This window comes from Blennius ocellaris, assembly GCF_963422515.1.
Source record: "Blennius ocellaris genome assembly, chromosome: 11".
Classification (NCBI taxonomy): Eukaryota; Metazoa; Chordata; class Actinopteri; order Blenniiformes; family Blenniidae; genus Blennius; species Blennius ocellaris.
Window position 1 is genome coordinate 29,263,068 of NC_137660.1, and position 12,500 is coordinate 29,275,567.

The 12,500-nt window shown below is 50.9% G+C and overlaps 1 protein-coding gene across 1 annotated transcript in view; it reads right to left on the bottom strand.

The window, feature by feature from the left end:
• The window catches only part of ckap5 (cytoskeleton associated protein 5), a gene marked incomplete at its 3' end in the record, with an annotated part of 32,779 nt that overhangs the window by 14,856 nt on the left and 5,423 nt on the right, over positions 1 to 12,500 (bottom strand). Inside the window, exons 3-11 of the mRNA XM_080505381.1 lie at positions 9,694 to 9,887; positions 8,176 to 8,382; positions 6,535 to 6,706; positions 6,318 to 6,450; positions 4,911 to 5,011; positions 4,637 to 4,750; positions 4,460 to 4,564; positions 3,864 to 3,953; positions 1,284 to 1,448 (exon numbers count right to left, since the gene is read on the bottom strand). Of these exons, the coding sequence (XP_080361507.1) occupies positions 1,284 to 1,448; positions 3,864 to 3,953; positions 4,460 to 4,564; positions 4,637 to 4,750; positions 4,911 to 5,011; positions 6,318 to 6,450; positions 6,535 to 6,706; positions 8,176 to 8,382; positions 9,694 to 9,887 (1,281 nt within the window). The remainder of the gene's footprint in view (positions 1 to 1,283; positions 1,449 to 3,863; positions 3,954 to 4,459; positions 4,565 to 4,636; positions 4,751 to 4,910; positions 5,012 to 6,317; positions 6,451 to 6,534; positions 6,707 to 8,175; positions 8,383 to 9,693; positions 9,888 to 12,500) is intronic.

The window sequence follows — 12,500 nt, forward strand, 5'->3', positions numbered from 1 at the left end:
TAAAATAAAACCATAATAATCTTTAAATTCCAACTGTAAACCAGTGTTTTTCAACCTTTTAGAGCCAAGGAACACTTGTTTGTTTGGGAAAACTCTGGAGGCACACCTCCACCTGAAAGTGTTAAAATGTTAAACTCTGCAGCCTCTATTAACAATATAAAGTCTTTCTCATCAAAGACATCAAAGTCTTTCTCATCATCAAAGTTTTATCAACAGGAATCCAGTAAATCCAGAAAGCAAGGACTTTTTTTTAATAGTGCCTCCCTCAGTGTGAAACCTGGACCTGATGGATGAAGAGCTGAGATCCTGGTTTTCAAAAACTTCTCCATCACTGTCAGTGACACAGTACTTTGATACAAGATGGTAGCAGGAGGTGGAGATGAACCACACTGACGTCTGTCACTTTACATTTCACCGGCAAAGTTCTGTGCCGCCCTCTAGTGGTGAAGAGTATTTATACATCATTCCTCAGCAACACACTGTCACTGTGAGAGCAAATGTTTAGTTTTTTTTTAGAAAAAACGTGAAATTGGATAATTTCCCACGACTCACCTGACGAGATCTGGAGGAAACACCAGTGTTTTTTAAAACTCGTCTTAAAACCCATTTTTATTCTTTGGCTTTTACCTCAGCGTGAGACTCTGCTCTGGTTTTAGTGCCTTCGTTTTTTTGAATTGTTTTAACTTTTTATGTTTTGTTTATTGTTTTACCATCTGACTGTTTTTATTGCTTTAACTTTTTTATTGTTTTAATGTTTTTATGTTGCCTCTTATATTTTTATTTCAACATACAGCACTTTGTCTACGGCTGCTTAAAGCGCTTTATAAATAAAGTTGAGTTGAGTGTGCCGCGGCACAGGGGTTGGTGCTGCCCTCTAGTGGTGAAGAGTATTTATACATGATGACTCTGCAACACACTGTCGCTGTGAGAGCAGTGGTTGAAAAACACTGGTGTAGAGTATACGGGATGATAATATCCATATTTTCATGAAAACCAAACAATCACTACAGAAAATAAGTTCGATCTCGACATGAAGCCGATTCTGTCCAGAGAATCTCCTGCAGATGTTTTCACGTTTGACCTCCGAGCTCAAAGTGTCGGAGGTCAAAACGTTTAATTTCCCATGAAAAGGACCGACTCTGACTCTGAAAGTCAGGGACAAGGTGGTTTTCCTTGTTTTCCAGAAGCAGAGACATTAATTGAAGCAACAGGAAACGGTGGATCCCGTCACGCAGCCCACAGGAAGCCCCGGTGTCGTTCTGGGCGGAGGTCGCCGGCGGTACCTTGGTGAGGGCGGCGCACAGCGGCTTCAGGGCGCTCTTGGGCAGCGTGGCCTGCGTGCAGTGTCTGAAGGAGCGGGACAGGAAGAGGGACGCCTGCTGCTTGATGGACGGGTTCTTGTTGTCCATCACGGCCAGGACGTCCTCGGAGAGGTTCTGCAGAGTCGTCTGGGAACATGAATAACGGCATAAATGGCCTGCGGCTGAGAGCAGGATGTGGTCTGAGCTGCATTAGAGGGGGAATCGGGTTAACAGCAGGAAGTCAAGAGGACGTTGGAGCCGTAGCAGCAGGACGGAGCAGCGGGACGGAACAGCGGGACGGAGCAGCGGGACAGAGCAGCGGACAGAACAGCAGGACGGAGCAGCGGGACAGAGCAGCGGGACGGAGCAGCGGGACAGAACAGCGGGACGGAGCAGCGGGACGGAGCAGCGGGACGGAACAGCGGGACGGAGCAGCGGGACAGAGCAGCGGGACAGAGCAGCGGGACAGAACAGCGGACAGAACAGCGGGACGGAGCAGCGGGACGGAACAGCGGGACAGAACAGCGGGACAGAGCAGCGGGACAGAGCAGCGGGACAGAACAGCGGACAGAACAGCGGGACGGAGCAGCGGGACGGAACAGCGGGACAGAACAGCGGGACAGAGCAGCGGGACAGAGCAGCGGGACGGAACAGCGGGACAGAACAGCAGGACAGAACAGCAGGACAGAACAGCAGGACAGGACGGAACAGCGGGACAGAACAGCGGGACAGAACAGCGGGACAGAACAGCAGGACAGGACGGAACAGCGGGACAGAACAGCGGGACAGAACAGCGGGACAGAACAGAACAGCGGGACAGAACAGCGGGACAGAACAGCAGGACAGGACGGAACAGCGGGACAGAACAGCGGGACGGAACAGCGGGACAGAACAGCGGGACAGAACAGCGGGACAGAACAGCGGGACGGAACAGCGGGACGGAACAGCGGGACGGAACAGCGGGACGGAACAGCGGGACGGAGCAGCGGGACGGAGCAGCGGGACGGAGCAGCGGGACGGAGCAGCGGGACGGAGCAGCGGGACGGAGCAGCGGGACGGAGCAGCGGGACGGAACAGAACAGCGGGACAGAACAGCGGGACAGAACAGCGGGACAGAACAGCGGGACAGAGCAGCGGGACAGAGCAGCGGGACAGAACAGCGGGACAGAACAGCGGGACAGAACAGCGGGACAGAACAGCGGGACAGAACAGCAGGACAGAACAGCAGGACAGAACAGCAGGACAGAACAGCAGGACGGAACAGCAGGACAGAACAGCAGGACGGAACAGCAGGACGGAACAGCAGGACAGAACAGCAGGACGGAACAGCAGGACAGAACAGCAGGACGGAACAGCAGGACAGAACAGCAGGACAGAACAGCAGGACAGAACGGCGGGACAGAACAGCAGGACGGAACAGCAGGACAGAACAGCGGGACAGAACAGCGGGACAGAACGGCGGGACAGAACAGCAGGACGGAACAGCAGGACAGAACAGCAGGACGGAACAGCAGGACGGAACAGCAGGACAGAACAGCAGGACGGAACAGCAGGACAGAACAGCAGGACGGAACAGCAGGACAGAACAGCAGGACAGAACAGCAGGACAGAACGGCGGGACAGAACGGCGGGACAGAACAGCAGGACGGAACAGCAGGACAGAACAGCGGGACAGAACAGCGGGACAGAACAGCGGGACAGAGCAGCGGGACAGAACAGCGGGACAGAACAGCGGGACAGAACAGCGGGACAGAACAGCGGGACAGAACAGCGGGACAGAACAGCGGGACAGAACAGCAGGACAGAACAGCAGGACAGAACAGCAGGACGGAACAGCAGGACAGAACAGCAGGACGGAACAGCAGGACGGAACAGCAGGACGGAACAGCAGGACAGAACAGCAGGACGGAACAGCAGGACAGAACAGCAGGACAGAACAGCAGGACAGAACGGCGGGACAGAACGGCGGGACAGAACAGCAGGACGGAACAGCAGGACAGAACAGCGGGACAGAACAGCGGGACAGAACGGCGGGACAGAACAGCAGGACGGAACAGCAGGACAGAACAGCAGGACGGAACAGCAGGACGGAACAGCAGGACAGAACAGCAGGACGGAACAGCAGGACAGAACAGCAGGACGGAACAGCAGGACAGAACAGCAGGACAGAACAGCAGGACAGAACGGCGGGACAGAACAGCAGGACGGAACAGCAGGACAGAACAGCGGGACAGAACAGCGGGACAGAACAGCGGGACAGAACAGCGGGACAGAGCAGCGGGACAGAACAGCGGGACAGAACAGCGGGACAGAACAGCGGGACAGAACAGCGGGACAGAACAGCGGGACAGAACAGCGGGACAGAACAGCAGGACGGAGCCTCCAGGGACGGTACAGACTCAAGTGTCCGCAAATGTTTGGTTTCCGCTGCAGATATTCAGAGATTTTAGGGTTTTTGGAAGCATTTCTATCAAACAGTCTGGTGGGATTTGTGGGGGGGGGGGGGGGGGGGGTGAAGGGTCGGGGGGGGTGAAGGGTCGGGGGGGTGAGCAGGTCACTCACAGTGAGGAAGATGGCGTCGATGGCCTCCTGCAGGGTCTGGACCACTTGAGGCTTCTTCTCCTTGAACTTCTCCAGAATGGTTGGAACCACCTGAAGGAAGCAGCGACTGATGAGGACTCCAGACATGGAAAGGCTCAGAGTTAATGCTATCAGCTAATGCTATCTGTTAATGCTATCAGACCCCGCGACCAACAACCCGATTGGTTCTTTGTCTCAAAGTGCCTCACGTTTCCTGAAGCGGCTCTGAGGGAACCGACCCGACCTCAAGCTGAGTCTCACCCAGCGTCGTGAAGTTAAACCTCAGCGAGAGCGTTACCAGTTCCTCCTCCCTGATCTTCAGCATTAACACTGTCCAAGCTACACATCCGTCACCATTCCACTAAACTCCTCTTTACAAACGGAGGAGCTCCTGAAACACGTTTCTTCTTTCCCGGCCTCCATGCCAAAGTGTTAGCATTAGCATGCGCTGCTCAGTGCTTGGTCTCTGTTAGCGTTAGCGACGGCTACTTCTCCATTTATCCTGAAGTCACGCAGCTTCCCCAGACGGACGAGCCTTCGCGAAGACAACTAGCATCGCCCGTGAGTGTCGGACTTACTTGTCCTGCGTAGGTTCCAAACTTCTTCCGGAGCCCGGCGGCCAGTCCGGCCAGACACTTGGCCGCCAGCGACACCAGCATGACGTTAGCGTCTTTACCCACAACCTGCAACACACACGGCCGTTACAGCGCCTCTGACACACACACCCACACACACACACACAGACACACACACACCTTCTTCAGGGCTCGGACCAGGTCTCCATAGTCTCCGTTTTCCAGTTTGGGTTTCTTTGCGAGGATCTCCACGGCCTCCAGAACCTCTTTCCTCTCCTGCCACTTTTTAGCTTCCTGCAAATGCAAATGCAAAAAAAAAAACACACAATCACACACACATACTGCCTTTGTGTGTGTGTGTGTGTGTGTGTGTGTGTGTGTGTGTGTGTGTTCCTGGTTCAGACCCAGTGTGTGACAAAGCGAACGGTCGGTTTCACCAGAGTTAGACACGTACGATTTTGTCGTAGAAGTCTTTGGGCAACTTGGACAGAATCTCTGCAGCTTCCAGCAGCTCGTACGGATCCACGGCCGTCGCCACCTCCTCCTCCTCCTCGTCTGCAGGAGGAATCAAGCTCGCTCATTCATCCACACCTCGGGGTTTTAATTTACATCTACATTGTTGGTTTTCTGGCCCGTCGGTCAGACTTTCACATTTATGGAACAGTTTTATTTCCTCATTAAAAACAAAATCTCGCAACAGTTTCGCAAAATGAGCCTATTTTTCTTTTTAACCCAGAACCACCTTCACTGCTCTGGACCTCACTTGCCCTCATCTGGACCTTGTAGACCAGAAACCTTCACAACAGTCTCCATTAAAGTCCCAGTGAAATGAAGGTTCCACCTCCGAAACTCTCTGGTGTCTCTTCTAGAACGTTTTCCTGCTAACTGGCTGAAGGCTAAAATATTAAAACACGACAATCTGCGAGAAAATAGCCGATAAACGGCGCTATTTCCTCTGCTGGGCGGAGCTTCTGACAATAATAGTGACATCACGAGTTGTGCACACGCCCAAGTTGTGTTTACATTATGGAGGATCAGAGTTTTGACCACGAAGAGGCTGAATTTAACCAGATTTCATCATCATGGTCATTTCAAACCCAGTGATTGATGAAGAAGACACAGAAGGTGGTTCTGCCATCGGTGACCCCGTCTGGAACATGTTTGAGGAAGCAGAAGACGCTTCGTCCTCCATTCGTCCTCGTCTCCTCGCCTCAGCAGCCGCCACTTTTCACCTTTGAGGCTTTGAGGCTCCTGACTTTTGGCAGAACGACCGGCTTCCTGGATCCAACACGTCCAAGAGCTAGAAGACTGTGGAATCACCGACGATGAGTCCAGGTGTTACTTGATCGTCTACTAGCCGCCCGAGCTAGCGGCTCCCGCTAACTGCTAGCGGCTCTCGCCCCCCGTGCTCCTTTTCTCCTCTCTGGTCTCTTCCAGGCTCAATCTTTCATCAAGGCTCATAAAACGCCCGACTAGAACTTCAAAACACTGTAAAAACTTTGATATTTAAGAGGAAACAAGCCGATATAAACACAACAGATCGAGATCTGCACAACTCGTGATGTCACACATAGGCTCCGCCCACGAAGGAGAAGGATTCCCCCACTTCCTCGGCTGGAGATTCAAAATTCAAATAACTTTGTTATGCGACAACAGTGGTGGGGCAGAGTCGGAGGAACCTTACAAGTAGAACCCCAACTATCGTTTTTTGAGTTACATTTCACTGGGACTTTAAGAATAATGAAACAAGAAGAAAAGAAAACACCCGGGGGGGGGGGGGGGGGGGGGTGTAATTTAAAGCTGCACACCGACGTGGACCTGGTCTGGTTTGTGGTCCGGGGTAAAGAGGGGGGGGTCTCACCGTTGGCCTGGTCTTGTCCCTGGTTCTGCTGCTGCAGTTTGGCCTTCAGGCCCTTCTGGGAGCGCAGGAAGCGGCTCTGCCTGGGTGGAGACGAGGGGAGCTTCACCCACTCCTCCTCCAGCTCCTCCTTCAGCTGCATGACGGCGACACAGGAGCACAGCCTCAGCACGCCGCGCTCACAGCCGGAGGGGGGGTGTGTGTGTGTGTGTGTGTGTACCTGCACAGAGGTGATGCTCTGCAGCGGCGGCCTCAGAGCGTCTCTGATCCACTTGTAGATCTCCACCGCCAGCTGCTTGGCCTCCTCCCTCACCGCCTTCTCTCTGGACTCAAACTGTTTGGGGAGGATCTTCACCACCGGCTTCAGGGTCACGATCTTGGAGCCGAACTCGCTGCAGGAGGAGGAGGAGGAGGAGGAGGAGGAGGAGGAGGAGGAGGAGGAGGGTTCATTAGCTTTGGTTAAAGCAGATCAAAGCGTCACGTTGCTACAAGGCTGGAAGCCGGAGCTCTGCAGCGTGACGGAGCAAGAGGCCGGCCTGCAGGGCGCCACCAGGTGGTGACGTAGCAGAGAAGCTGCAGCTCCCACGTAGAGGCTACGTCCTGGGTGACGGCGTTGAGAAGACGCTCGGGAGGAGGAAAACGACACTGTATAAAAGAAGGTGAAGCTCTCCAGTCAGTTCAGCTCAAACTCAAAGTCTGTGAAGAAACAATCCCCCCATTCTAGAATCCTTCCAGGTTGGATGTGAGGACATGATGTGACGGAGGGCGAGGCACTACAGCCTCCGCTACAGGAGCCTCCGAGCCTCCGGACCAGGAGCCTCCGGGCTAGGGGCCTCCAGGCCAGGAGCCTCCGAGCCTTTGGGGCCGGAAGCCTCCAGACCAGGAGCCTCCGGGCTAGGGGCCTCCAGGCCAAAAGCCTCAGAGCCTTCGGGCCAGGAGCCTCCGGGCTAGGGGCCTCCAGGCCAGGAGCCTCCGAGCCTTTGGGCCGGAAGCCTCCGGACCAGGAGCCTCCGGGCTAGGGGCCTCAAGGCCAAGAGCCTCAGAGCCTTCGGGCCGGAAGCCTCCGGACCAGGAGCCTCCGGGCTAGGGGCCTCAAGGCCAAGAGCCTCAGAGCCTTCGGGCCAGGAGCCTCCGGACCAGGAGCCTCGGCTCTTAGGACCAGGAGCCTCCGGGCCGGGAGCCTCCGGCCTTAGGACCAGGGGGCCTCCGGGCCAGGAGCCTCCGGCCTTAGGACCAGGGGCCTCCGGGCCGGGAGGCCTCCGGCCTTAGGACCAGGGGCCTCCGGACCAGGAGCCTCCGGGCCAGGAGCCTCCGGCCTTAGGACCAGGAGCCTCCGGACCAGGAGCCTCCGAGCCTTCGGGCCAGGGGCCTCCAGACCAGGAGCCTCCGCTACAGGGGCCTCCGAGCCGGGAGCCTCCGGGCTAGGGGCCTCCAGGCCAAGAGCCTCCGGGCCTTCGGGCCAGGGCCCTCCGAGCCTCCGGACCAGGGGCCTCCGGACCAGGACCAGCAGGCTAGCAGACAGTTTCTTCCACAGAGCCGTCTCTCTACTGAACTCTCACCCCGTTAAACCACATTGATGACACTCAGTCCATTAAATGTAATATAATGTAAATATAAACTCTAGCAACAGCAACTTCACACTGTTCCCCATTTATTTATTATCTATATATGTCAGTATGTATGTGTGTATAATATCCGTCACTCGCGATGTTGCACTTCTGGTTAGATGCTAAACTGCATTTCGTTACATTTGTAACGACAAAGTTGAATCTAATCTAATCTAATCTAATCTAATCTAATCTAATGGTGTGTTGGTGAGCCTCGGGGGCTTCAGGTGGGCGTAGCGGAGTCGGACCCTCACCTCAGGGCCTTCCTCAGGGTCTCCAGGCAGGTGACCACGATCTTGGGGTTCTTGTTGTCCAGGCCCTTGAGCAGCTCGTCCTGCACCACCTCGGCCTTCTCGATCTCCATGTACATCAGACAGATCTCCGTGCCCAGCTCCTTGGCCCGGGCCTTGGGCTGGTTGAACACCTTGGTGACCACGCCCGACACCACCTCGCCCGCGGTTCTGCGGACAAACCGGAGAGCGGTTGATGAAAATCTCGTTCTTTATTAGCAGCAACATCTCGTTCTTCCTGAGCCTGAGAGTCACGGACATTAGAGTTTTTTATGATTTTCTGGAAGCTTCCACCTCCCACAGTCACACCTGGGTTTTATGTATTGTCTTTATGTGTTATTCTTATATTTGTTTCTTAATGCATTGTTTTTATGTTTTATTCTTGTATTATATTTCTTATGTATTGTTTTTATGTATTATTCTTATATTTGTTTCTTAATGCATTGTTTTTATAGCTTTGTTGTAAAGCACTTTGGGTTCCACTGGGTTATTGTAAAGGGCTACAACAAATAACATTTGATTGATTGATTGATTGATTGATTGATAAGGTCTAAACCAGGGGGGGTCAAACTGGTTTCAGTCGAGGATCCACATCAATCTGATCTGACCTCTGACCTCTGGAGGGACAACAAGTCAACCAGAACATTAAACTGCAGATATGGACAAACATCAAAGTCTTTCCTTCTTTTGATCCTTTTGTAACGGCACGAATTCACCCTTTGTCTATTCTGAAATCTACATATTAAAGTTACAACACATAAAAAAAAACCCTCGGTCACCTTATCTGGATATATTTTTATTCAAGATTAAAACAATTGGTCATCTGGAACAATTTTTCGAGTTTACGTGTCTGAAGTATCACTTCACATAAATTGGACACCTTTATTGTGAAAGGTGTTGTGTCATGTGACCTCCCCATTAATAAATTCTGACCAAAGGGCGGTTTTGAATGTCGTTTTTGCCAATCGAGTGTTTTTAGATCAGAATCTGTCAGTTTTCATTTTTATACTTAAAAATAAATAAAAATCACAAGTATTTCCTTCTTTTGATCCTTTTGTAACGGCAACAATTCGCTAGTCTATTCTGAAATATACATATTAAAGGAAATCAGATATTATTGAACCCTCAGTCACTTGCATCTGGATATCGTATTCGGGATTAAAACAAGTTGTAATCATCTGGACATTTTTTTGAGTTCACGTGTCTAAAGTGTCACTTCACATAAATTGGACTCGTTGTTTTATTGTGAAAGGCGTTGCGTCACGTGACCTCCACAGATTGCATTAACGTCGGGGGTCAAATTCTGACCAAAGCTGGTTTTCAATGTCATTTTTTTTCCCAATCGAGTGTTTTTAGATCCGCCTCTGTCAAGTTTTGATTTTTATACTTTTATACTATTTTATACTTATACTTATACTTTTACGTTTAAAAATGCATGTTCGACCCCCCCCTGGTCTAAAACCGTTAGAAGCGCAGACGTACTTCCCGGCCACGTGAGCGTTCTCGATGAAGGCCAGCGCCGCCTCCAGGCCCTTCAGCTGCGCCACGGCGTTGGAGTCCGTCACGAACTTCTTGATGAGCCCCAGGTACTTCCCCCATTCCGGACTCTTCTCGTCCGGGATCTTCTGGAAGACCTTCACCACTTCTTCATACCCGCTCAGGCGGGCTTTCCAGACCTGCAGGGGCAGAATCGGAGGAGGGGGGGGGGTCGTCCGTGGCGACGCATTAAATGAGGCTTTACAGCTTTTAACACAGGAAACTGTAGCTAAAGGTTCGTACTCGTAGTTTAACCCTTCGATGCACACGCGGGGTTAAAAAATGACCCCACAGGTTGTTATTCTTCAACATCCTTAAAATGAAAAGTTGTAATACTTTCATATTCCAGGTGTTCCTCATAAAACATGTTTGTGACATGAGGCCATTTGCATTTTTATTCATCTTTTCTTGAATTTGAAGAAATTGCAGTTTTTGTATCACGACCCCCACTCTTCCACAAGGGGGGGGGGGGGTCAGAGGAACACATGTGACCACACATCATAATCTGTCAATGGAAAATAAGTACATAAATGGAGATAATACTTACATTACTGGGTAGAACTGACCTCCAGGGCGGGGAGACCGATGACGTCACATGTTTAAGTGGGACAGTCAGAGTTGCTAAGAATTACGTTTCCATAGCAACTGCTTGTGGAAGAGTTGGGGTCGTGATACAAAAACTGCAATTTCTTCAAATTAATGAAAAAATAACTACCGTATTTTCCGCACTATAAGGCACACCGCATTATAAGGCACGTGGAATAGACCAGTGGTCAGCAACATTTATAGCTCAAAGCCATTAAGTTACATTTTCCACTGATTCTAACACCCAGAGAGGTGCACACGCTTTATTTTGATAGTCTACCTGCAGCCTATGCCAGGACGACACTACACACAAAACCTTCTTCACTGCTGGTTGACAACTTACAACTACCGGTAATAATAATAATAATAATAATAATAAACTAAACTACATGAACTAAGCAACAAAAACACAACACAACACAATTATTACCGACACCACAAACCAAATATAACCCCCAATAATTGCATTTAAAACACCACAAACAGCTGCAATGAATTATGGGAGTTTCTATCGGCTGCACTGAGGAGCTCAGGTTGAATTTGTCGCTGCAAGGCATGATGTCCCATCATGCCTTGCAGCGACAAATTCATGTTTTGTGTTGTTGGAGGTTATTGTGGCTCGTTGTTGGGCTTGGTGTTGTGTTGATTGTGTTTATGTGTTTTTGTTCCCCAGTTTAGGGAGTCATTATTTCATCTAGTTTATTTTGGTTTGTTAGAATGTTGGTGTGCAACCATGAGTGATGAAGGTGTTGTGCGGAGTCTCGTCCGCACTGAAGATCCGGTTGCAAAGTTAGAGTTGTCAAAATAAAAGCTTCTAGTTGTTCAGCTGTCAAATAGCAGCCTGGAGTAGAACAATCGTCCATATATAAGGCGCACCGGGCTATAAGGCGCACTGGCAGCTTTTAAGAAAATTTGAGGTATTTAGGTGCCTTATAGGGCGGAAAATACGGTAACTAGAGTTTCTGACATCGTCCTGCGAGCAGCTGTGTGCAGTCTTCACCGTGAGGACGCTCCCTCCCAACATACATATGAATGAGCAGAGTTTGACTTGTGGCTTCATGATGAGGATCAAAGAGCTCTTTGTCTGAGTCTCCGGGGTTCAACGTGAAAGGAGGCGGTTTGGTCGGTTTGCCGGCCGGCTCAGACTAAATTTAAACTTTGAAAAAAAACTCACACGTTCAACCAGGAAAAACACTGACAAATCTCATAAGCTCCTCTTGTCCAGGAGCTCAATGCTCCTTTGGGTCTATTTTCAACACCCATTGTAAAGAAACTGAATCCACCAGGCAGGCGTGTCAAAGTCAATGTTGGCTACTGTGAGCAAAGTTCAGCTCAAATGGACAGAACCACTTTATTAATAAACAATGTTTAATATAAGATAAGATATAAGACAAGCCTTTATTGATCTGACAGTGGAGAAATTTACTCGTAACATTCAGCTCTTGTGCGTTGGAGAGATTTCAGCGTCCGGAGGAAGCTGAGCGAGCAGAACTCAGCAGGGGGCCACGTGCGAAATGCCAACGCACCTTAGGTCCAATCCCAATTCTACCCCTTAGCCCTACCCCTTAGCCCTACGCGTTCACGAGAGTCTAAGGGGTGTCCCATTTCACTAGTGTGCCAAGGCAGAGGGGTGAGGCGGAGGGCCATCCACCCCTCGAAACGGAGCGTTTCCAGAGGCACACTTTAAACAGAGGGGTAGGAGGACGTGGCGCCGAAGGACTCGCATTTCACATCTATACGCTTCTAAAGTTCTATAAAGCTGTTGTGTTTTATACTAGCAAGAGCGGCAGTAGCGCCGCCGTATGGAGCTTCCGTGTGTCTTTGTTCCGTAGAGACCGTGTTTATAACATTTTATTATGACACTGTATAGTTCCAAAGTCTTCTAATGTGGTGTTTTGAAAACAGGGGCAAACAAGGAAGCTCCTCCGCTGTCACATGGTGAATGAGGAAATATTTCTGAAGTCCAAATACGGCGTAAAAAAACTGAAGTAATCGACATCTCCGCGTATTTCTACACCTCGATGTGGAAACGAAGCAGCTAAGCCGCTGCAACACGTTGAATTCTGGACGGCGGGACGACGCTCCTGCTGGAGAATCTACTGACATCCGTGGCTCAGCTCTGCTGATGTAACGGCGCCGTATTATGATGTCATAACTGTGAGACGGAG